The 25,551-nt window shown below is 40.8% G+C and overlaps 3 protein-coding genes across 6 annotated transcripts in view; 2 read left to right on the top strand and 1 right to left on the bottom strand.

Annotated features, from left to right (window-relative positions):
- The window catches only part of SNX25 (sorting nexin 25), a 59,359-nt gene extending 58,591 nt beyond the window's left edge, over nucleotides 1-768 (top strand). The window contains exons 19-20 of one of the 2 annotated variants that reach the window (XM_032224094.1): nucleotides 172-260; nucleotides 380-768. In XM_032224094.1, the coding sequence (XP_032079985.1) occupies nucleotides 172-252 (81 nt within the window). In that variant the 3' untranslated portion in view covers nucleotides 253-260; nucleotides 380-768. Of the gene's footprint in view, nucleotides 1-171 lie in introns of both variants that reach the window. The other variant, XM_032224092.1, reaches the window with a different exon arrangement.
- On the bottom strand, nucleotides 590-23,650 carry LRP2BP (LRP2 binding protein). 3 transcript variants are annotated; one of them, XM_032224097.1, is made up of 9 exons: nucleotides 22,991-23,648; nucleotides 21,202-21,340; nucleotides 19,218-19,330; nucleotides 17,945-18,052; nucleotides 13,633-13,775; nucleotides 13,171-13,273; nucleotides 12,295-12,518; nucleotides 9,609-9,774; nucleotides 590-2,712 (listed from the first exon to the last, which is right to left on the bottom strand). In XM_032224097.1, the coding sequence occupies exons 2-9, from the start codon at nucleotides 21,314-21,316 to the stop codon at nucleotides 2,647-2,649; spliced, it is 1,038 nt and encodes a 345-aa protein (XP_032079988.1). In that variant the 5' UTR covers nucleotides 21,317-21,340; nucleotides 22,991-23,648; the 3' UTR covers nucleotides 590-2,646. The 3 variants fall into 3 exon arrangements, with proteins under 3 accessions (XP_032079988.1, XP_032079987.1, XP_032079986.1); XM_032224096.1 differs by lacking the exon at nucleotides 590-2,712 and adding an exon at nucleotides 22,399-22,459 and having other exon boundaries at nucleotides 5,393-9,774; nucleotides 22,991-23,650; XM_032224095.1 differs by lacking the exon at nucleotides 590-2,712 and having other exon boundaries at nucleotides 5,393-9,774; nucleotides 22,991-23,650.
- LOC116513179 (histone-lysine N-methyltransferase 2D-like) lies at nucleotides 2,650-5,893 on the top strand. Its single transcript, XM_032224098.1, has 2 exons — nucleotides 2,650-5,267; nucleotides 5,381-5,893. Exons 1-2 carry the CDS (start codon nucleotides 4,602-4,604, stop codon nucleotides 5,873-5,875), a joined length of 1,161 nt encoding a protein of 386 aa, XP_032079989.1. The 5' UTR covers nucleotides 2,650-4,601; the 3' UTR covers nucleotides 5,876-5,893.
- Nucleotides 23,651-25,551: the final 1,901 nt, after the last annotated feature.

The raw sequence follows: 25,551 nt of genomic DNA, 5'->3' as shown, positions 1-25,551 counted from the left end.
TTGCAGAGTAGGAAACACCCATAACCCCTAAATCGTCCATTCTGGGGTCCCTAAGGTGTCTCTTCAGAAGAAGTAAATTGTGCTTCAGTCTTCCAGTTTATACTTGTGATATTGGATGCTGTAATGTCAGTTTAGAAGGAAAAAAAAAAATTTAATTTTTTTTTCTCCTAGGTATTATTGGAAATGCTGCTACTTGAATTGTGTCCTGAACTGCGAATTCATTTAGAGAAGGTTAAAGCAGCTCAGGTTTGAATGTTCAGGTGAATTAGTAAGAAGAATGTCTATTGGTAATAATAGACATTAAACATTTCCCTCTTTTCCATAGAGGGTTGACTGAAAACTTCTGAGAATTTGTATATTTTTCTTTTCTTTTTTTTAGATTTACACAAAGCAAAGGAAAGCAGACTTGAAAAGAACAGATGATAGGGTAGAATGCCAGCAATGTGTAGTTTCTGGCTTTTATTTAACTTGTTATATGAATAAATCTCTTTAAGATACAGATTGAAATGTGAATGTTAATATAAGATATATGAAATATAAAATATTTTAAGCATTTACAAAAGGCATTTTGCTTTAGTGATATCTTAATGGATGTTGTACAGTTATTTTTTTCGCTGAAGATACTCACTGTTTCTCTATTTTCTTGTGTTTTGATGAGCCTTGTTGTGCAATATATGTAAAGAAACTGTGTAAATTTTACTGCTTTTATTTTTACCAAAGATTTTCCATAGTTTGCAGCCTTTGTAAGCAATAAATTATAAAAGTAGAGTGCACTGCTTCATAATTACATCTCTCATTACAGTTTGAAAGTTGGAGTGCTGTTTCAGAGAACAGTATTTGTTTGAATACAACAGACAACCAAAATTTAGCATTATCTTGAAACACATTGTGAGTGAATCAGCCTTAAGCAGGATATAAATATCTTATCATCCTAATAAATTGAAGTGCAGTTAAATCACTCTGCCCATGTTATCCAGGGTATGTTTTCTGTAAAGTATCTCTATTAAAAGGGCTATTACACCCTTATTTAATTTCATGTCAAGGTTGCCAGTTTAACTATTTAAAGAACAGATAAGAGAGCTATTAAGTTGTTGTTAGAGCAGCAGTGTGTATTTTAAACTTAATTTATTAATATGTCATACTAAAAAAATACAGTATTTTCAGATATGTATGACTCAAAGACAGTATTACCAGTAGGTGCAAAAAAAGAGCCATAATCCAGCAAATATGAGACAAGTTGATCTTTTTATAAATTGTTTTTAAAAGAATCCTAACAATTCACACATTAGGAAAATTAGCTTGTTCTTTTTAACAGCAATGAATCTTATGCTATGATTTTAAATACACAGATGTGTTGCAATGCATATTATGGTTAATTAATGATCCAATGCATAAAGGCCTGAATTATAATCTACGTTTCTTCTAACATGTATTACCTATATATCACCATTGGTAACCTGTATCTCCCATGAATTCCAGGGCTTACTGATTTCAAGTAATTATTCAAATGGTCTAATAGCAGATATTGATTTAATTATATGCAAAAAAACTCAAATAATTTTTCAGCAACTATGGAAGAATGTTTTAGGAAGTCAGAGCTTTCAAAGGATGTTTTAAATTTATTTTTTAAATTAGTTATACATGTGTACACTGCTAATTTAGTGTTCTTTCTAATGTGCAATGAAATGTTTTTATATATATTGGGCAAACTTTTTTCATAAATTTTATAGTAAACAAAAATAATTATTGTGACATAAGCCTACTAAATCAGTATACAACTTGTTAAAACTATATCATCTTAGGCAGTATAGCTAAGTAGTTATAACTGAAGAATTCCTGGCACTTTGATATTCACAAACTGAAAGCACTCTGATGTGACATATACTCAAGGTTTTCCTGGGGGTTTTTTGGAACCATTTTTTTAAACCTAGAAGACAGAATCCATATAAACTGTGAAAAGCCATGCAATAGACTGCCCACATTTTCCTTTTGTTTGTGTCCAACCTGACAATGCATCATGAATAAATAATAGGTTTTCTGTATTTCTCTGTCATTTTCTTCAGCATCTGAAGATGTCATGTGCAGGATTACTTATAGTGATTTGTATTCTTTAGCAGTGTATGAAAGAATCTGGTTTAAGTTAATGAATATATTGTTTGTTTTCTTTGAAGTGTGTTTATGCTTTTTCTTTATCCCTTATCTCGTTCTATATAGAAAATCAGTTCTAATTGAAATCAGTTTTGAGAAACCCAAGAGAATTGCATTCTCTAAACCTCATGATTATGGCAGAATTTATACTTAAGGCAGGGACTAGAGGCTTTCTTTTTCTTTGGAGAGGTTAGCCAAACTTTCATTATAACTACAAAGGATCACAAGAAATATTATGTAAGGCAGAGTATTGACATAGTGCACCGCCTTAACCAAGGATAGCTGATTGCAAATGCCTTTAGAAATGTACTCAATGATCATCAATCAATTTTTATTATATTAACAGAATTAAAGAATAACTTTACAAAGTAATGGTATAACTTTACTGAACGAAATTTATATGCATTACTCTGAATGTAGAATAAGGAAGACAAAAGTTTCTTCACATTAATCAGAACCTGGAAGAAACATGTTGTTTAGATTCAGCGAAATAATATTCTAAATTCTCCCATGATTTGCAGTCAACTCAAGATCAGAAGCTAAAGCAGGATCCAATCGACATGCCTTTAAAGACAGACAAAAAATATTCTAAAAAAGGAAATTGATCTTGTGTGTCTTCTACAAGGTCACTGTGCTACTAGAGATTGTTTCCTAAGCTTCCTTGAGTTAAATCGTTAAACTAAAAATTATTAAACTAAAATCAACAACTTTTGATCTCCTTAATCTTCTATTTCCTTTTTTTAATCTCTCAAGATGAACTAATATGGCAAGGTAGCTTTCCCATATAGAACAACTATCACAGAAAAAGTTAAACTAAACTCTTTAATTACAGATGTGTAGACTGGATTTGGCTTTTTTGTCCATTTATCAGAATAATACAGCCTATCCTAGGTTCCCAGGAACCTAGGATAGGCACATACAGTATGTAACAATATTAAAAGCATCGTTATTACTATTCTTGGATTATAAATTCACTTGCATTATTGCTGTACTTACAATGAAGACTGGCAATTGGTTATTTTATTTGATGTTTGTAAAAGAAAAAATATTTATAGAGGATGTTCACATTTATTCCACAGAAAATATCAAATTTCAGTCAGAGATACTTAATTTTTTAAAAATTGAAACACAAACAAGGAGCTGAGTCAAGAATACTACTAAATCATAGCTTGACCTAGTTTAGCACATTCCCTCCATATAATCTTTCAAGAGATTCAAATGCTTTCGCTTCATTTTTGAGTATTTGCAGCTTGCCATGTGGACTGAGCTTGGAGAAAAAGTGAGTGATGTTAACTATAACTAATAAGCCAGCTTCAAGCCGTAGCTTATAAAACTATTTTGTTCCCAATAATTTTAAGATTAATAAGTGAAGCCTCCATATAGTTAAATTAATCTAAAAATAGAAGTGGAGAAGGCAGGGAGTATATGAACCTGGGAATATGGTAGACTTATTCAGAAACTGGTATTCCTCAAGCTTCAAAGCAGCAATAGTGCTGGCTGTAGAGTATACATGCCTTTGATAACCACATGAATAGTAAGAGTATTTATTTAGAATTTGTATGATTATGTCTGTACCATCTATCTTAAAGTAGGTTTTGAAATCTTCCACATCAAGTGGCAGTAAACAAGAAATGGGCCCAAACCTAACTTGCCTCAAGTAAGTCAATTGGATAATTGAATAACATTTTTATTAGTTCTTTTCAGATATGTTATAAACGGTTTAATTCTCCAACGTTGGTGGAGACAGCGGTCATGCATGGGTTAACTCAGTAACCAATAGCACTGAGTCTACCAAAGTGATGTCATCGCCTCAGAGGAGTGTCCTCCCGCTCTTTTAGACTCAGTTCAATCCGAACTGGCTGTGCTAACTGCTTTCTCCTCAACTTTAATAGATATTATAATTACCTTTATTTGGATATTTTTCTAAATTTCACCTAAATTACATCCAAATTGGAAGGAATCAGTAGATAGCCCCTCAGAGCTAAGTCTCTCAATTAGCCCTCGGGCTTCTTGGCGAGACTCACCAGGGCTTTTTCGAGGCTTCTGCCTCCTGAGCTTACCGGCAATTCAGAGGCTCTCCTGCAAGCAGCGCCTCTCAGCAACAGCCGTTGGAGGCTCTGCTCAGCGCTGCCGCCTTTGCTGGCCTCCAGGCCTTTCCCTTGTGTCACCAAGCCCGCAGCCGCTTCCAAGCGCCGCCAGCAGCCGCAAAAGAGCCGCCAGCTGCTGCCGCTACATGCCACCGCCCCTCAGCGCTCCCGCCTCACCGGATCACCGCTGCGGCTCCCCTTGACCTCCATGGCCTCTCTGCAGGGCCTTCAACGCCCTCATTCTGCAGCCTCAGCTACCTTCTGGCGCCTGGCCCATACGCTCTGTAGCCTCAGTGACCATTTTGTTTTGGCACAAAGATCTCCGGTGGCCATTTTGGGAACTTCAAGGAGTCATGAGTACAGACCATGGCCTCATCTCCTGGCCTTGAGCCACAAGTGCCTCTGCCCACCAACGAGACACTTTCTTCTGGGACCCACAAATGCAGGCCTGCCCCAGAAACCTCCCCCATGGATCCGTCTCCCAAGGTCCCCAGGGAGACCCATAGGGGTGTAGCCAAGCCACAGGCAAAGGACAGTGCCACCCAGGTTCTTCCCAGCAGGGCCAAAGCCAAGACCAGCCATGCTGAATCCCATCTATTTCAGGCCCAGAGGCCTTCTCAGCCTAGTCCTCCTCCTGATTTATCCTCTGATTCGGAGGATGACCTCTCCCCTGCTGCATCCATCATTCAACCTGAGGATGCCAGGGGCTCAGGCGATTTCACCTGCAGTGGGGATGAATCTGAGGATGGCAGGAGCATCACTCCGGATGAGGAGCCCCTCTACCAAGAGGAAATTTCCCCTCCTCCCCACCGCCGCCGCTCTTACTCACCTGGTATGGCAGACAGGATATCTGAGGCTATTGAATGTGGCATAGCAGCTGCCTTTAAACATAGGTCTTCTAACCACTCTACTCCACGCAGGTCTTCTTCTTCTGGTTCCAAACCCAGGGATGGTGATCTCTTGGCTTCTTCATCACATGAGCTCCCTGGTACGTCCAGTCACCCTTCGGTTTTTGGCAAAGAGGAACGTCCGGTAAGAGAATCAGATCTCTCGGAAGACGAGGGTCTTCCCCCCCCCCCCCCCCCGATCCACCTGCATTTGTCAGTTTGTTCAAACCTGCTGTCTTTCGCTCTCTCCTCTTTAAGGCCAAGAGGATCGCTGGCATCCCTTCCCCTAAAGCACCTCAAGGAATGGAAGTGGACAAGGCAGACACTACTGACCCCTTCTTCATCCAGCCTAAGGTGGAAAAGGAGGTGATTCCGTCTCCCAGAATCTTCATAGACATGGTCCAGAACCAATGGGCATCACCAGGTACAGGTCCCCTCCCCAATACCTTGGACAAGTGCCTGTATAACGTGGGACCGGAACTCACCAAGGCTTTAGAGGTACCTTCTATCGACTTACCTATAATTGGCCTTTCTTCTTCTAACGCAGCCTCAGCAGCTCCTGAGGATGCTCTTCGCCCCGAAGACAAGAGAATAGAACAAACTCTGGTCAAGAGTCACCAGGCCTCGGCTTGGGCCATTAGGGCAAGTACCTCTGCTTCGTTCTTTAGTGGCTCTGCTCTCTTATGGCTAAGGCAACTCCAGGCGAGGCTTCGGCCAGGGATTCTAGGGCTCGCAGGGATATTAACAAAATAAAGGCAGCCCTAGAATACACTGCAGATGCTTCCTTGGACACGGCCCATTTTGCGTCCAAGGCCATAGCATCCTGCATCTCCACTCGTCACCTGCATTGGCTAAAGCAGTGGCAGGCGGAAGCCCGTGCCAAGTGGAAGCTAGCCGCCTCTCCCTATTCTTCACCCCTTCTCTTTGGGGCCCCATTGGATCCTCTATTGATAGAATCCAAAGATAAGCAGAAGGTCTTGCAGCCAGCCACTAAGAAACAAGAGGGCCGCAGTCAATCCTTTTGGGGTCAGGACGGGGGTTACTCCAGCTCCCGTCCGCAAGGTCAGGCTTCCCCCAGACAGGGCCCTTCCTTTTCCAACAGGTCAGGTAGAAACAGCCAGAGATTCCAGCCCAGAAAGTCATTCAGGGACAATACCAACCGATCCTACAAGAGGCAGAAGTGATTGCCTGGAGGATCTCCCCATAAGGGGACGTCTGTCGACCTTCATGGATCGTTGGGACGACATCACCAATGACACATGGGTCAGGTCCACGATCAGATTGGGCCTTCTCTTGGACTTGTGCTCCAGCCCTCCGAACCACTTTCTCCCGTGCCCCATATCCAGGGATCCTCAAAAGAGGCTCCTAGTAAAGCAGGCCATCCATCATCTGCTCCTCATTCAGGCCATTCAACCTGTGCCAGGTGGGACAAGGGTTCTACTCTCGTCTTTTTACCGTACCAAAGTCTTTGGGGGGGGGGGCTGGAGAGCGATCCTTGATCTCAAATTCTTGATTCATCAGGTACAGGAGATTCAAAATGCACTCTCTCCTATCAATCCTAGAGAGTGTGCGCAGATATGATCTCCTCACATCAGTGAATCTCACGGAGGCTTACCTCCACGTACCCATTCACAAACAACACAGATGGTTCCTCTGATTTGTCTATGTGGGCTGTCACTTTCAGTATCAGGCCCTTCCCTTCGGGCTATCATCAGCCCCAAGAGTCTTCACCAAGCTCCTGTCAGCCGTAGAAGCCCACTTACGTGCAAGACCCATTCGGATATTTTGCTACCTGGACGACATCCTCCTGTTGTCCAGATCATGCAACCAGGCCCTGCGGGATCTTCGACACCTTGCAGGTGCTTCAGGAGGTGGGATTCTCCATCAATCGGGAGAAAAATCACCTTGTTCCCACCTCTCGTCTAGTGCACTTGGGAGCTCTCATCGACTCTGCTCAGGGGAAGGTCTTCCTGTCTTGGGAATGACAGATCAGCCTCAGGGACTTAGCCTTCAAGGTATGGAGGAGACAGCAGGCCCCTCTTCTCCAGCTGTCTCAACTGCTGGGGAAGATGGTCTCTTGCTTCTCCATCGTCCTTGGACGCGGCTTCACAGCCGCTGCCTCCAGTGGTTTCTTCTGCCATTCCAGAAGACCAACAGCAGCTGTTCCCTAGCAAAAGTCAGGTTGACTCCAGAAGTCCTTCACTCTCTGGACTGGTGGATCTCCCCGGCCATCTCTCAGAGGTCCATCTTCAGGAAACCACCTCATCTTGTAGTTATGATGGACGTGAGTTTGATGGGTTGGGGCGCTCACCTGGAGGATCAGATAGCTCAGGGTCTCTGGTCCAATTCCAAACTTTCCCACAGTATGAATTGGCTAGAGTTGAGGGCCATCCATCTGGCTCTCCTTCAGTTCCAGTCTTCAGTTTGCAACACATATGTGCTAATTCGGACAGACAACACAACAGCCAAGGCACATGTCAACCGCCAGGGGAAGACGAGAGCAGTGTCCCTCATGAAATCTTTCACCTAGGGATCTGGGCAGAAGTCAACCTTCTCTCCCTCCATGCCAAACACATCTCGGGCTCCAACAACACCAGAGCAGACTGGTTGAGCCACACAACAACCGATCCTGCAGAGTGGACCCTCAACTGTCACATCTTCAAACAGCTGTCGACCAGGTATGGGACCCCGGTGCTAGATCTCTTCGCAATGGCATCCAACAATCAACTGCCCAGGTACCTGTCTCGCTACACGACACCAGGCACGGAAGAGACGGGTGTCTTAAGATGCAGGTGGCCCCATGGTCTCCTGTACGCCTTCCCTTCCTTCCCCCTGATACAGAGGGTCTTTCAGAAAATGATAGAGGAAGAGGCCGAGCTCATCCTACTCGCCCTCCATTGGCTGCACTGTCCATGGTTCGCGGACCTCTTCAACCTCTTAGTGGGCCCAGAGTGTGTCTTCCCCTGATACCATCCCTTCTTCACCAGGGATCCATCCACCATTCTGACCTATCTTGGCTCCGCCTAACCGCATGGAGGCTGAGTGGGAGGTCTTGAGAGCGGCAAACCTTTCTGAGACTGTAATTCAAACTATTCAGGCTTCTTGACACCTGGCCACTAATAGAATCTACGAATCAACGTGGCAGACTTTCAGCACATGGTGCCTTTCTAAAGAGGTTTCGCCCCTGGAGGCTTCGTTTCCCTAGGTTTTGGAGCCTGCAACAGGGACTATATAAAGGACTTGGGCCTAACACCTTACGAAGGCAGGTGTCGGCTCTCTCTTCGGTTCTCTCTTCACCGGGATGAGCCTCTCTCCTTGCACCCTCATGTATGCCACTTCATTAAGCGCGTGTCTAATCTCTGCCCTCCTGTCATTCACCACTTCCCCTCATGAGATCTAACCAAAGTCCTTGACTTTTTCACTGGACCACCCTTTGAGCCTCTCAGGTCGGCCTCCCTGCATCACCTCACACTGAAAACAACTTTTCTGGTGGCTATCGTGTCTGCATGACGGGTCTCAGAATTGGCGGCCCTTTCCATCCATTCCGACTTGTGTACTTCTCACTCAGACCACATGGTCCTTCGACTTGATCCCACCTTTGTCCCAAAGGTCAATTTGGCCTTTCATCAGTCTCTGGCTGTCTTTAAGTGTGCCGAAGCACTCTTTGTGTCTTTCCATCCCACAAACAAGGGTCTAAAGGCTTCTCCATCTATGGTTGGATGCTGGATCCAGTCAACCATAAGTAGATCTTATCTGACGAATCACCTCACACCTTCATCCAACATCACGATGCATTCCACTCGCAGCGCAGCTACATCAGCAGCGTGGACAAGGCAGGCCTCAGTGGAACAGATCTGCAAGGCAGCCACCTGGGCGACCCGCAATTCCTTTATCCGCCATTATAAGATGGACAGATACGCATCGGTGGATGCGGCATTTGGACGGTGGGTGCTTCAACAAGTTCTTCCCTCTTCAAGCTCCTAGCCCAGTCTCATTCCCACTCGGGGACATGCCCAGCTTTGGGATGTCCCATGCATGACTGCTGTCTCCACCAACGTTGGAGAATGGGGCTTTGGTTCTTACCTAATACGCCCCTTCTTGAGGCAGGTGGAGACAGCGGTCATCCCCACCCTTTGGTTCCTGGCCTAGTTCACAGAGGGAATTCTGGAGCTAGGTTAGAGTTTCGGAGGATTGAAAGCAGTCGACTAACGCACAGCAGTCTACTTATCTCCTTCGTCACAAGAGCGGAAGGACACTCCTCTGAGGCGATGATATCACTTTGGTAGACTCAGTTCTCTTGGTTACTGACTGAGTTAACCCGTGCATGATCGCTATCTCCACCTGCCTCGAGAAGGGGCGTATCAGGTAAGAACCAACACCCCATTTTCATGTATAATTCTGTTTCATATATCAGAGATAAGTCTAACAGTAAACTTATGGAAGTACACTCACATCCAATTAAAAAGATAGAGCCCCCCCCCCTTACCTTAGAATAATATTTTTTAGCAGCTGTTAAATCTTGTTGGGTTCCTCGGCCAAGCTGGAGGCATCTGGCCAAGTAGAAAGAAGCCATTGCAAGTCCTCTGCTTATGTAAAAAGGAAGACAATCTGTTTCCTCTGCTATCTTTTCAACATTGTCGTTTTCGGTTACTCTATTTGGAAATGCACCATAAGGTTAAAAATTAGTAATTTCAGAACATAAAAGTATAATTCAAATAATTAGTAAGAACATTTTTGCCGAAGTCTAGACTTTTTGTATAAAAGTCTATCAGGTCATACCAAAATATGCCATGGTTTATAAGCCCTAAGTTCATGTACAGATAGTCCTTGACTTATGATGGCAATTGAACTGGAATTGCTGTCATTAAGCGATGCATCTGTAAAGCACAACCATGTTGCCTAGTGATTATAGTCCCAGTTGCAGTCATTAATTGAATTCTACAATTGTTAGGTGAAGCAATTTCCTGCTTTCCACACCCAAGCTCAATGGGGAATTCAGCAGGAAGTTGCAAGTCCCAGGCAAGAAAGTAACTGGCTGCTTCCAGGTGGGGGATAAAGTGAGGGATTTGTGGAGATATAGGGAAGGGGTAGAGGGTTCATGAGAAGCACAGGTTGGGGAGGGTATGTGAAGGTACAAGGGAAGCAGAGCAAGGTGGGAGAAAGGGTGAGCAACTGACACTGCAGTGGTCAGAGACAGTTTGAGGGTGCAAGAGAGGTATTGCATGGGTTGTGGAGGGTGTGGGGGAATGCACGGGAGGCAGCACAGGTCAAGGAAGGTGTACAAGGGTGCAAGGGAAGCACAGTAAAGGTTGGGGGGAAAGTGCAAGTGGCCTGTGGGGTGCAAGCGCAGGGGGACTGGGGAGAGTGCGCAGGTGGGAAAGACTTACCCAGCACCTAGCAATCTTCCCTGCTGGGGAAGTGTGTTAGAACTCCACATTGACTTGGGATTGAAGGATAAAAAAGTTTGGGGGAAAACCATAACTTTGTTTTTATAAATGATCTTTACCCCAAGATTATTGGCAACATCTACAATGCATAAATAGTTTGTGAACATACAGTACCATAACTTGCTGAGATGGCCAAATTAACATGTTTTATTAGAGAAAAGAAAATAGCTACAATACATTTGTTATCTTGTTCTATTTACATTCTTTTCATTTCTTTTTATTATTGTAAACTGCCTAAGTGGCCCCACTGTGAGATAGGTGGCAAATAAATTGGATGGATAGATGATGGGAGCCGGCCAGCCAACCCCTTGAATTGGACCTGGAAGCAAACTGGCCGCCAATGCAGCTTGTGGAGCAGACTTGTAACATGTTCTAGGAATGCACATAACTGCCTGCACCACTGCATTCAGCACCATCTGAAGCTTCTGGATAATGTTATAGGGTGGTCCCTCGTAGAACGACTTGTGATCCATGATTTTGACATTTTGATAGGATACATTGTAGAAAGAAGAGAGTCACAAGGTAACTTAGAGAAAGAGATAAATATACAATTGTACTGTACTTACAACCAGTGTAACAAGATCAGAAGCCACTTTATCTTTTTTATTCTATTTTTTTCCTTTTTACACTTTAGATTTTTCTTAATACTTAATTTCTTATTTTTCCTTCTTACTTTATTTTAGATTGTATTATTTTTTCTTTTTCTTTTGAAACCTTTCAATGACATTAACATTAAAAAGAAAACAGAGAAGTTGCAAATTATGATCAGGTGATGACAGGTGCTGCCACCAGTAATAAGTTGTCAAGTACCCAGACTGATCATGTGACTATGGAGGTATTCAGATGGCAGGATCTTCAAGAACTGGTCATAACCACCAATCATTCAGCACCAACGTAACTGAACGAATAGTCATAAGGCTGAAGACTGCCTATGCTTTTATGTACTGTATTTTTCAGAGTATAAGACACACCTTTTTCCCTCAAAAAAGAGGGTGAAAATCTGGGTGCGTCTTATTCACTGAATAGCTTTTTTTTGCCTCCTAAAACCCAATGGCCACGTATAGCCTTTAGGCAGCTTCCAGAGTGCTCCTGGGGGCTGGGGAAGGCAGAAATGAGCGAAAAATGAGCTGTTTTTTGCTCAATTTTGTCCCCCACCCCCCGGAGCACGTTATAAGCTGCCTAAAGGCTATGCATGCCCTTTTTTTGACAAAATATGGGCCTGTTTTTTGCTTGGTTTTGCTCTATCCCACCCCACCCCCCAGGAGCACTCTACAGGCCTCCTAAAGGCTATTCATGCCCATTGTTTGACAAAAAATGGGCCCGTTTTCACGAAAAATGGGCCATTTTGGGGGGTCTGCAGAGTGCAAAAAGTATTTTTTTTAATTTGCCTCTTGAAAATCTCGGTGTGTCTTATACTGTGATGCGTCTTATACTCCAAAAATACGGTAGTTATATATATTCAGAATTAATGTAGTGTAAAAGAATAGCAATTACTAATTGCTCATAGATATGAAAAGCTGTTATATAAAAAAAATCTTTATATAACAGGAGAGATTTAAAAATGTTTAGTTTTAATAATGTATTATTTTTAAATAATATACATATCACATAGCATCTGAAATACATATGCTGAACTCTTGCCAATTAGATGCAAATATTCAGTAGTCTACCCACATAAGTACTGGTGAATTTAGCTTGCCCTTGAAGAACTAACTAAAAATTCACCTTTTGGCAAACTCGGCCGCTTTTATAAAACATTTTCTTTTGTAATAATACTCCACCAAATGGCCTTTAGCATAGACATTTCCTCGATCTGATGCCTGATTGAGGCACTCCAAAGCAGCCTTCAAGTTATGACGTACGCCATGTCCGTGAAGATACATAATCCCAAGGATGCCTTGAGATTCCAAGCTTCCATTCCCACAAGCTTCTGAGTGCCAAAAGAATGCCTGCAGAAAAACAATTTTCCAAAAATCATTTGGGCGGGAAGAAGAAAAAGATTTTTGCTATATTCAAGCTATGTGGACTAATAGATGCAGAGCCAAGGATTATGCTTCAGGTTTAGTAACTGCCTCTGTAGCTACCCAGAAATATAAAATTGTTAATCTTCAAAATGGCAGTGATACTATATATGTAGCTTACATTCTTTAGCAGTTGCCTGTGCTGTTTAGATAGAAAATAATCCTGTTTCATTATTCTGAAAAATGAGATACCATATTTGCAACTTAAAATAAATGTAATGTTTTTTATACACATAATTCTATTTCCAAGCTGCCAGATATTTTGTTTAGGTCTTAAAACAACAGTGAAACATAGTACTATTTTTTTTAGCCAATAGATAAAAAAGATAAATCACTCAATGTTGTTTGAGCCTTTGACCCAAAATCATCCAGTGAGAGTCTGTGGCTGATGGTAGATTAACCCTGGGTTTCTCCAGTTCTGGTCCAACTCCTTAATCACTATATTATATTGGGTCTCTGTAGTTCTGTAGATTTTCCAAAAATCTTGCTGCCTCTTCTTTACATTTCCAAATGGAAAGAGACTTCATTTGGTCAGTTGGATGCAGGGCTTGGAATAAAGCTACCCCAAAGAGAAAGCTACCTTTTTAAGATCCTTAGCATTTGCTGAATACAACATTCCAAGTGTACTCTGAGCCTTTACACTTGCTTTTGGGTTCCCATGATCTGCAGCAATAAACCATAATCTAGAAAACAATAGCAACAGTGATGTGATTAGATTATTCCTTTTTTCATTCATAGCCATGTGGAAGCTTCTCAGATGAGATGAACTTAACAGTTCTTCAAAAGTCATCAAACTGTAACTAAGCAATCCCACCCAGCATAACCAATGCTAAAGCATTTTGGGCGTTGTAGTTCAACATCACTGGGAAGAGCACTAGTCTCTTATCCATGCATTGACATCAAATTGGAACAACAGCCGTGAACTTATTTTAATTGTTAACACACTTCTCCATCTAGAAGCACCCAAGGATGATGCCTCAAAATGGGGACATTTATGCTGGCTGATATGCCCATACATGGATGCATTATAAAGAAAGGTTACCTTTCAGCTTCTTCTTCAGAAAATTGAGTCCCATGTCCTTCGTAGTAAGCTCGGCCAAGGTTGTATGCAGCAGCAAATTTTAAATGTCTTGCTTTAGGGGAGTCAGAGTCGAGAATCTTCCTCATATATTCAACTCCTTTCTTCTACAGGTGAACCAAAGCAAAGAATAAGTGATCCTGTCAAGACATGAATCACTTGTGAACAAGCAGCCCACTTGCATTCAGACCATGTAATGAAAGGGTCTGTTGTTTGAGATGAAATGTTACAACATTTAATTGATGGAGATATGATGCCAACAGCAATTTATATTGAGCTGAAACCCAGAGGATCCCCCCAAATGAGCAAAAAATGGACTCATTTTTGTCAAAAAAATAGGGCATGCATAGCCTTTAGGAGGCTTATAGAGTGATCCTGGGGGCTGGGGGCCCAAATTGAGCAAAAAAATGGCCTATTTTTCGCTCATTTCTGCTCTCCCCAGTCCCAAGGAGCACTCTGCAAGGCTCTTAAAGGCTATGCACAGCCATTTTGGTGAAGGGAGTGGGGGGTTGGGAGGTACAAAATGCTGTATTCAGTGTATAAGACACACCCAGATTTTCAACCTCTTTTTTGAGGGGAAAAAGGTGCATTTTATACTCCGAAAAATATGATATGTCAGTTTGATTCTGAACGGCTCAAGGTTGACTCAGCCTTCCATCTTTCTGAGATCGGTAAAATGAGGAACCCAGATTTTTGGGGCAATATGCTGACTCTATAAACTGCTTAGAGAGGGCTGTAATGTCCTATGACAGTGATGGCTGACCTTTTTGTCGTCGCGTGCCAAAAACACCCATAATGCAATACATGTGTGAATCTCCCCCACATGGACCCCAACCCCCCCACATATGTGTGTGACTCCCCTGTGCATCATCCCCACACATGCATGCCGCCCCATGCATGCATGTACAACCCCTGCACATGCACGCATGACCCTCCTGTGCTCCTCCCAGCCCTGCACATGCACAATTACCCTGGCAAGCAACACCCCATGCATGCATGTGCGACCCCACACACGCATGTCTCCGCATTCGCCCTGCGTATGCATGGCAGAGACCCAAAAACTAGCTGGCCAGCAGGAGGCGCGCACATGCGCACTGGAGCTTAGCTGGGGAGACGGCTTGCGTGCCCGCTGAGAGGGCTCTGCGTGCCACCGGTGGCATATGTGCCATAGTTTTGCCATCACAGCCCTATGAAGAGGTATAAAATTTTAAGTGATGTTGCTATTTCAATTACAAAGCAGTATAATCTTTAGCAACAATTATCGAAATTCAAAGCAAGAAATCTTGTATAAATGAGCTTTTATAAAAAGGACTTTTCATTTCAGAAAATCATAATGAAGGTCTGGCTTTGAAAATTAAGCTATTGCTACCCTAACAAAACAGGGTTGCGGTGGCTCAGTGGGTAAGAAACTGAGCTTGTCGATCAGAAAGATTGACAGTTCGGCAGTTCGAATCCCTAGCACCGTATAACGGAGCTTTCATTACTTGTCCCAGCTTCTGCCAACCTAGCAGTTCGAAAGCACATAAAAAATGCAAGTAGAAAAATAGGGACCACTTTGGTGGGAAGGTAATAACGCTCTGTGTGCCTTCAGCGTTTAGTCATGCTGGCCACATGACTACAAAGACTACAGAGTCTCTGTAGACGTCTTTGGACAGTGCTGGCTCTTTAGCTTTGAAACGGAGATGAGCACCACCCCCTAGAGTCAGGAACAACTAGCAAATACATGCGAGGGGAATCTAACTTTACCTTACCCTAACAAAATACATTTTAAGCCAGCTGGGGAAAGTTTTCCATATTAATAGTAATCTCAAATCTGTCCTCTGCCATTCGTGGCTTTGAATTTACAAAAACCTTGGCAGATTCACCTTAAGCTTTGTGGCCTATAGGTTTAGAGATGGTTGCCTCTCATAGGTTTTCATAAACCACTTGTTTAAACTCATCATTTACACTAATAGATGCCTACAGGTATCCAAATATATTCAAGCAGTCATCATCTCTATCATCAAGTCACAGAGAAATAGATCTCTGTTACTCAGAATCTTTGCTTTCTTTATTGCACAAAAAATTGTGTGGAAATCCCTTTTTTGGCCTCACTACTTTTGAAAACAATGATTTCCAGGGGGTAATGATGAAAGTGACAGCATAGTGACACAAGCTAGCCCCTTTTTTACATGTATTGTGAGACTACAAAGAGGGCAAAATGTGTTGTGTGATGCTGTAATGCTGCTTTCATCACTGACAAAAGGAGCTGGCTCCTGCAGATAGCTATGATTCAAATCATGCTCTCTCTGAAACCTAACCCATTGTCTACATAGATCTACACTGACAGTTAACTTAACTGTACACTCTAGTATACACTCTAAAACAAATAAGTCATTTGAATAGACAGTTTTTCCAACTATAACAAAGCATGATGTTTTGGATTTTACATCATGAACTTAACTTTACAGCCATGTTTATGACAGGTATGTATATTAGTTTTTAATCTAGCATTCACTCCAATTTAAGACAAGTCTATTCAATAATAAAAATGACAAGGAAGACATAGTTCAGCTGCAGTCATATATTTCTTGGGAAAGAAAAGCACGTCCCTTGAATTTTCATTATTAAAAACAATTGACTGCTTAGTGTAGTTAATTGGCAACTGTATAATCTCAAGGCATACATTTATTAAACATTTGAAAAATAGGTAATTTGAGGATCCATAAATGAACACAACTTAGTCCCTGAAGAGAAGAGAATATCACAGTTAGAAGAGACCTTGGAGGTCAAGAGTCTAACCACTTCCTCAAGCAAGAAACTCTTTACCCTTTCAGATAAATAGCTGTCCAGTCTCTTCTTAAAAGCCTCCAGTGATGGAGCATTCCCAATTTCTGGTTGATTATTCTCACTGTCAGGAAATTTCTCATTAGTTCTAGGTTGGAACCCATTTTGATTAGCTTCCATCTATTGTTTCTTGTCTTTGCTTTGGGAAATAAGTTGATCCCCTTTCTTTGTGGCAGCCCTTCAAATATTGGAACACTGCTATTGTGTCACCCCTGATCCTTCTTTTCATTAGACTAGCCATACCCAATTTCTGCAACCGTTTATCATATGTTTTAGTCTCCAGGCCCTTATCATTTTTATTGCACTTCTTTGCATTTTATCCAAAGTCTCAACCATTTTTTTTATGTGATAACCAAACCTGGAGACAGTATTCCGGGTGAGATCTTACTAAAGCTTTGTAAAGTGGCGCTAGTACTTAACATGATCTTGATTCTATCTCTGTTAAGTCATCCTAGGAGTGCATTGGCTTTTTTGGCTGCTGCCACACACTACTGACTCATATTTAAATGATTACCCACCAGGACTCCAAGAATTCTTCCACTGCTATTGTGCAAATTTGTACCTGTACTTTTTGTTTGTCTTGCCTAAGACTGTTCTTTTCTCTACACTGAATTTTATTTTATTGGATAGGGTCTAAAGTTCAAGTCTGTCGAGATCCATCTGCCAGCTTAGTGCCATCTGCAAATTTGATGAGTTGCCCTTCTATTCCTTCATCTAATTAGTTTATGAAGATATGGAAAGGACTGGACCTAAAATGGAACCTTGGGATACCCCACTGCTTACTTTCCTTCATGTAAATGTAGTTCCATTAAGGACTACACATTGAGTGTGATTTGTCAGACAATTACAAATCCTTCTTGAGGTGATCTCCCACATTTTTGTAGCTTGCCAAGAAGTAGGTTGTGGCCTAATTTATCAAATTCCTTATTGAAAATCCAAGTATACTATGTCCATTGCATTTCACTAGTCCACTAATTTAGTCATTTTGTCAAAGAAATAAGATTTGTTTGGCATGATCTGTTTTTGACAATGTCATGTTGTCAAAATGGATTATTCATGCAGAAGATTCTCGCAGTGTCATTGGTGTTCTGTATTTTGCATATGCCATATAGGCAATTCATATCTTGTAGATTTGTAGCTACCTCCCATGTTCTATACAAAGCTATTTGTAAAGTGAAGAGACACCTTTAGGATTTCCATCTCTGCATTTTTGTGTTTCCTGTGTTTCCTGTAATTAAGAAATGCCTGCATTCCTAAGGACTCTGAGAAATATACATGCAAACAAATGCCGAATCTCAATACAGAACTTCATATACTGAATCATGGAATTAAAAGATTTGCACAATTTCATTCCAGAATTTCAGAATTTGTGCTACTATTGAATAATAAATTTATGTATATTATTTATTTATGAAAATTAATGAATATCTACTTTCTAGTTGCAACTTACAGCATTTGGAGGAGTTCCCAATCCATCGTAGTACATTACACCCAACTGATACATGGACTGAAAATCCGTGTTTTGTTCAAAATACAATAATGCATCTTCATACCGTTTCTGTAGTAGGCACATAGAAAATCAAATGTTTAGGATTAAATCAGCTAGTAAATCTTACAGACTGCTGAATCTTTCAGAATATCATTCCTATCTAGATATTATATTCTTAATTTAAAATAATTGAAAGAGTGACTATGCATCTTAAAATTTGAAATTAAATGCATTAAATGCAGGTACTTCATCAAATTCAAACAACAGTAGGACCTGAAAAGATAGTAAGTAGAAGAAAATGCTTACAAGAGATATTTATAACTGATTCCTTAGATCCTCAGAACACAAAGAAAAGCCTAACAGCAACTAGGTTTCTGAATGGAAACTTTGCAAAAGAGTAAATTGCTTGGGTCCAAATTCTTGGATCTGCATTTGCAATAAGATCAGTGCATATTTGTCCACTGAAGAAGACATTCTGGAAGCTATGTTGTAGAAAACATGCTTCTTCGTTCTGAGTTCTAGGTAATATTAGTAGGAGATTGTTATTACACCCACACATCCAATCACCTTGGCCACTCTGTGAATAGCACAGACTAATTAGGCCATTGTTTTCATTCTATATGCTTCTTATGCAATGAATGACAGCATCCTTGTCACATTTGTTGAATAGATCATTGGCTTTTGTGTTAAAAAGGGGACACTGTGCAATGTGACCCTGGATTCCTATTGTCAATCAAACTGGAATCCTTGCAGTACCCAACAACCCAAGTAAGCATGACAAATGGTGAGGAATACTTGGGAATTAAAATTTTAGTAATATAAGTGAGTGCCACAGGCTGTCTACTCCTGGATTAGAATATGGATGCATAAACTAAGACCACACATCAGTATTTGCAACCCATTGAGCAAGACATACTGGCCTGATTTACTTATTATTCTTAATCAAATTCAGGAGTGTGTGAACCAAACCAGTAGGACAGCTTTCCATATTCTTAATTACACTAAAATCAACTATTTTCTCACACTTGATGCTATTCTACTATGTTGGAAATATCAAACTCCCCAGCTATTAAGACCACTGAAGTTGGAAATTATAAATGCTACCGTTTCTGGAAAGCACCAACATGGAGAAGTGAATTCTAAAATAGTGGCATGCAATTGTCCTTAATCCATGCTTTTGATGCAGTCTCCCTCCAGCTTTTTTTACATTCTTTTAGAAGTTGTAGAATTTCACCTCTTCAAAATAAAGTTGCCCTTTGAGAAAATATGCCAGTGGCTCTCCATCTTTGATTCGTTTTTCCAGAAGTTGTTCAGCCTTTGCAAACAGAAAATTATGATCGGAAGCACCTATTTAAAAACAGACACAGCTATGGTTGTTTATGAAATAATCAGCATATAAAATCGATGCGGGGAAGCTTTTTGGATCAAAAGTTTCATTTTTTCTTAATGGCCATTTGTTGAAGCTGCATGTTAGTAATATACAGGATGGAAATTAAACTCATTTATGATAAGGAATGAATGAACAGAAGAAGTAGCATAAAGAAAATATAAGGAGCTGGATCCAGAGGCCTGGTAACTTGATTAAGCTAGGAAGTAGACAGAGCTGTATTATAGGTATAAAGCCATGTTAAAAACTCAGTTCTCATCTCTTGATATTTTTCCTTCAACTCTGTGCTTTTTTAAAGATCCTGTAGGCAAAGAAAATGGCCCCAATCCAAAAATCATTGAGCACAACATGTAACTATGCAAATGGTTACTTAGTTTTGAAAATACTGTTCATGCTGTGGAAGAAAAGGGGCACATTTCCCCTCTCCTTACTCTGCAACTCAATGCTGACTGCATTGCCTGTCAGGAAATGAAACATGAAAATGCAGTCCATCGTTCATTGTGCTATGTGGATACGATATTTGTAGGTGGAATACTTCAAGAGGAATCTTACACAGAAAGCTTGGATTTTGGCTGTACTGATGTGCCTAAACTTCAACATTATTTTAATGTAAACTTGACACTGAAATGAAAAAAAAAAGGGAAAAAACCTCTAAATGAAATGCAAGCAGGAGTCATTGATCACATCAACAGTTCTTACTTGCATGTCAAAATACAAAAAATAGAAATAGAACAACACTCCATCAAATATGTTCCCACTCACATAACTGTCCCTCCATTTGTCCAAGGAAAATGTTACATAATAAACCGCAATACCATAAGGGGAAAGTGAGGTATATAGGTAGTCCTTGATTTACAACCACAATTGAGTCCAAATGTTCTCTTGTTAAGTGAGACATTTGTTAAGTGAATTTCGCCCAATTTTACGGCCTTTCTTAGCTCAATTGTTAAGTGAATCACTGCATTTGATAAGTTAGTAACCCGGTTAAGTGAATCTGGCTTTCCCATTGACTTTGCTTATCAGAAGGTCACAAAAGGTGATCACTGTGACCGTCATAAATATGAACCAGTTGTCAAGCATCTGAATTTTGATCACACTGATCATGGGGATGCTGCAAAGGTCATCACTCTTAAAAACGGTCATGTCACTTTTTTTGGTCCTCTCGTAACTTTGAACGGTCACTAAATGAACTGTTGTAAATCGAGGACTACCAGCATTTCTTTATTTTTTCAACAAATTCAATGAAATATAGTCCCCCAACAAAGAGTGAATGCTTTGCTGAGAAGCACTGTGGTGCTATTGATATGTCTGACCCTACAGAGCTATGCATATACGTAGTATTAGAAGAGACGAAATGTAAGGTGGTTTACACTGAGAAATAAATAAAAAGGCTCAAATTTGCCATGGTTTTATAGTCTCGTTTAGCTGTTTAATTAAACAAGGATTTTATCCCATGTATAATAATTAGCCAGAATTTTCTAGTAGTTTTTGTTCTGGCTACAAGTATGGTAATAGAGGAGACAGAAAAAAGAATGATTCCCTGGAAGATTAGCTAATTTATAGAGGGCAGCAGCATAAGCCCTCTACCTTTCTTGACAAAAAGAAACTGCCATTTTAAAGAAGAGAACCTGAGACACTTAGCAAAAAGCTCTCTTCCTTTTCTTGGCAGAAGTTCAGGCTGTTTATTACAGTTCCTTTAATCTTGTTTTTCCATTTCTTCAGGAAACAAGAGTGTGACCTCTTATAATTTAAGCACTATGAAAGTATCCCTACACCTTATCCCATGATAAAAAAAAAACTGTGAAAGCTAGAAAGTGTATTTTTTTGTTACCTTGATAGGATAGCCATTGTAAATTATCCAATTCAGTAGTGGACTCCTTTAAAATGCACTGTAGAACAGCCTCAGTACTATGTTCACGAGGCAGAGGTTCACTGGTTGGCTTCATTTTTCTCTTTTATATTATTCCTGTCTAATAAAAATTGAGGAACATACTCAAACCTTGAGAAATGGTTACTTCCTTCACCTTTAATCCCCACTTTCCTTAGGATACCAGCCTTTTTTTTCAAAAGTTGCTTCTTACATTGATTTCTAATTATTTCCCATTGACCTCATTGGGTAAGCATATTTACATATTTATTTATTCATTCATTCATCAAACTCATGATTCTGGATTGCTATCAGTGTCAAAATATAAAGTCACAAAAAGTAGAAAAACAACAACACACATAGAAACAATATCCATCATTAAAAACATACCTACTATTCACAAGTTAAGCCAACTCAGCCACACTCCTGATGATAAAGAACTGACCATATACAGGTAACCCCTGGGTTATGACGGCAATGGGGACCAGGATTGCCTGCATAAATGATGCAGTCGTAAAGTGTTCTGTCATTGCTTAGTGATGGCAATCTTGGCAACTCCTGTGGCATAACCCTAAGATGGGTGGGTTGCAGAGGTGGTATTCAACAGGTTCTGGAGAACTGGTAGCAGAAATTTTGAGTAGTTTGGAGAACCGGTAAATATCACCTCTGATTGGCTCCGCCCCCATCTATTCTCCGCCTCCCAAGTCCCAGCTGATCGGGAGGGGATGGGGATTTTGCAGTAACCTTCCCCTGGAGAAGGGTGGGAATGGAGATTTTACAGTATCCTTCCCCTGCCACACCCACCAAGCGATGCAGGCCCACTAAGCCACGCCCACAGAACCGGTAGTAAAAAAAATGAATCCCACCACTGGTGGGTTGTTAAGTAGGATGAGTCAGAATGTCAGGTAAGGAGCATGGGCATGTTGCGTTGGGAAGTGCGTGGGGGGGGGGGGACGGGGACATCCTTTGAGAGCCAGCACAGCTGATAAACTAAATGAGGAATGCCAGAAGAGAGCCTGGGTGCCTGGGCACTGATTTAGCACTGATACTACAATGCTGCTTCATATTCCAGTTGTGGTTAATGGGTTGTAGCAAAATATGCATTCTTTTTAACTATACTATGCAACTCTTTGATTTTTTTTATTCATTGTATTATCTCACCTCTCTTCCAGAGGCTTAAAGGGTCTTCCCAGCATACTCAGAGACTTCTAATTGTATATCACTGGAACAAAAATAAGGACATTCCTTGACTTCCAACATTTTGACTACAGAGAATTTCTAGAATTACAAGATTTTCAAGAAGAAGCAACAGTGGAGGGAAAACAAACTTAGCAGTTTTGCCAATTCCACATTAACTCCTCATAATCCTCGACTTACGACAAGAGAGAGACGAGAGAATGCGCAAAGCGCTTTCCCACTTCCACCAAAGCCTTTCCCGAATTAAGGACTAGGGCACCGCAAGAGTTAACCGTCTGGGTCTCGCTTTTTAAAGTCCTTTAGATCAGTGGTCTCCAACCTTGGCAACTTTAAGACTTGTGGACTTCAACTCCCAGAGTTCCTCAGCCAGCAGGAACTCTGGGAGTTGAAGTCCACAAGTCTTAAAGTTGCCAAGGTTGGAGACCACTGCTTTAGATAATCTTTACTTGGAAACGTGCTACTTGGATTGCTGACAAAAGTGGCGTGAGGGGGGGGAAAGGAGAAGAAAGCAGCAAAATGAGCCCGCCCGACTCAATTCCCATGAAGTGTGACTCACTGAATTCACCGACGGTGCCCATCGCGAATTGCGCCCTCCCGCAAGTAGTCGCAGGGAGCCGACACATAGGCCGCGCGGCAAACCACGCGTCGCTTAGCAACACTGGTACCAAGCGTTTCCCCAAAGGCCCACGCCCTGCCATCGCCCCTCCTTCTCTTTCACGGCCGCGTGAGCATGCGCACACGCTGATAGAAAGGCGGGGCAGCGGAAGGAAGGGAAGGCTGATCAAAGGGTGTTCAGTCACGGCAACCGGCCACTTGAGCGTGGAAGGGCGGGGTTAATCGTTCTGGGGCCCTTTTTTCAACCTTGGCAACTTTTAAGATGTTTGGATTTCAACTCCCAGAATTCCCTGGCCAGCCATGATCTCTATTCGCAACAATAGAATAGAGCAAGCACCTCAAAAAATAGTAGATATTTCTTCCAAACGCGTATACAACATTTGATACAGTCCTGAAAACAACCTGAATGAGTCGTATAAAGAGATGAACTTGTGAATATATAGGGAGAGGGACTCAAATACCAAACAATAATGAGGGGAAGGTGTAGGAATCCCCATTTATACTTGACAAATCTTGTCTGAAATAATAGCAATCTAAAGGCCAAGGGAGAAGTAGAACTTGGGAGATACGTTAACAGTGCTCAGCAGAATAATTTTATAGCACTTTTAAGGTTTGTTGGTAGCACATTATTTTGGTTTTTGGATAGTGTTACTGATTTTAATGAATTACTGTGAGTCTGGCAGCATACAGACTTAATAAAGTATTACCTTATTTTAACGCAGGCAGTGACAAGCATTTTCTTGGCAATTAATCTAATCAGATTCAACCATAATTGCTTATCCCACAAAAATGGCTATCCAGCAATAAAAAGGGAACAATATAAAATGTATAAAAAGAACCACTCCAACCTCAGAAATTCAAAAATATCCATAACACTTACAAGCTAATTGGGCTGGAAGAGAAATGTTTTTCTTGGGGTACAACCACAGAAGTGGGAAAAGTTTATCTTTACATTTCTATTTAAAAATTAACTATTGAAATATAAAATTTAGTTGCTAGATAAATGTAATGATAAACATATAAAAACAAAATTTGATTGCTGCTTTCACCAGAAGTTGATCTTGACTTGAGGGCATTGTACCTACTTTTTTTAACAGATAAACCATTACCTTGAATATATTCATTTCCTTGCAATAAACAACATGCTAAAATTTTGAGGCATTAGTACAGATAATCCTCAACCTACGACCACAATTGAGCCCAAATTTTTTGTTGCTAAGCGATAGATTTGTTAAGTGAATTTTGCCCCATTTTGCAACCTTTCTTGCCCCATTTATTAAGGGAATCGCTGCAGTTGTCACATTAGTAACACAGTAGTTAAGTGAATCTAATTGACTTTGCTTGTCAGAAAGCTGCAAAAGATCACATGACCCCAGGGCACTGCAATCATCATAAATATGAGCCAGTTGCTAAGCATCTGAATTTTGATCATGTGACCATGTGGATGCTGCAATGTGAAAAATGGTCATAAGTCCTTTTTTTCAATGTCGTAACTTTGAATGGTCACTAAGCAACTGTTGTAAATCGAGGACTACCTGTAATAACCTTCTACAGTGTTTTGTTGGAAGCATTGTAGTGCTGTTAGGCTTAAAGTGTATAAATAATCCCTACATCCACAATGTACAATCAAAATATGGCCCTCCCTGGGGCTACATGATGAATTCTCTACAGCTTGGTGAAATATTTCTCTTCCCCAAATCTGCAAGGAGTTTCAAAATATCCTGTCTTGAACGGATTTCTGCCTGCAGTATTTGCTTTACTTATGAATAGAGCTATCTAGATAGTTGGTTTGCTCTTTCACTAAGCTCTTTATCTTCTTAAGTGCTGGCATCTGCTGTGGTTTATTAAGAAAGACTGGGGACTGCTTTCTGCCTCTAAAGACATGTTTCTCCATTTCTCCTTTAGGGAAATATATTCTGCCTTTTTTAATATTTCCCGAAATATTTCATTCTTCTGGGATGGAGGGTCTTCCCATACTTCAATAAAGCATATTTTGATAAACTTAGAATTATTAGAATTACATATTAGAAAAAGTTAAAGGACAAGAAATATGGGAATTTCTAAGAATGGAGTTAGCAAACATTTCCAGTCAGCGTGCGCATATATAGGAGAGGGAAGATAGCAGAAAATATATGGCTACCCCATATTTCAATATGCTTAGAGTAAATCTGTAAATCATGATAAGCATATATAGGAAACTAGAAAGAGGAACAGAACATGAAGAAAGTGGAACAGCATGAAGAAATAGTGCATATTTAAAGCCTAGAATTGTAGAATTTGTCAGAAAAGCTAAGAATCAAAATGACCTAAGGGTTAGTGAAGAATGTTAAGAACAACAAAAGTCTCCCCCCCCCCCCCCAGGTAGGTTCAAAATACAAACAATAGAAAATAATTTATAGCATAGCTCCTCAGTGCAGATGGTAATAGAATAATAACAAAATTACTCAACTTCTTTTTCTTCTAAGTCTATTTTGAGAACAGAATAATGCTTTCCACCGGGCT

This window comes from Thamnophis elegans, chromosome 9, assembly GCF_009769535.1.
Source record: "Thamnophis elegans isolate rThaEle1 chromosome 9, rThaEle1.pri, whole genome shotgun sequence".
In the NCBI taxonomy this organism is placed as follows: domain Eukaryota; kingdom Metazoa; phylum Chordata; class Lepidosauria; order Squamata; family Colubridae; genus Thamnophis; species Thamnophis elegans.
Note: the sequence above shows the minus strand (reverse complement) of the source record. Positions and strands in the feature narration are given on the sequence as shown.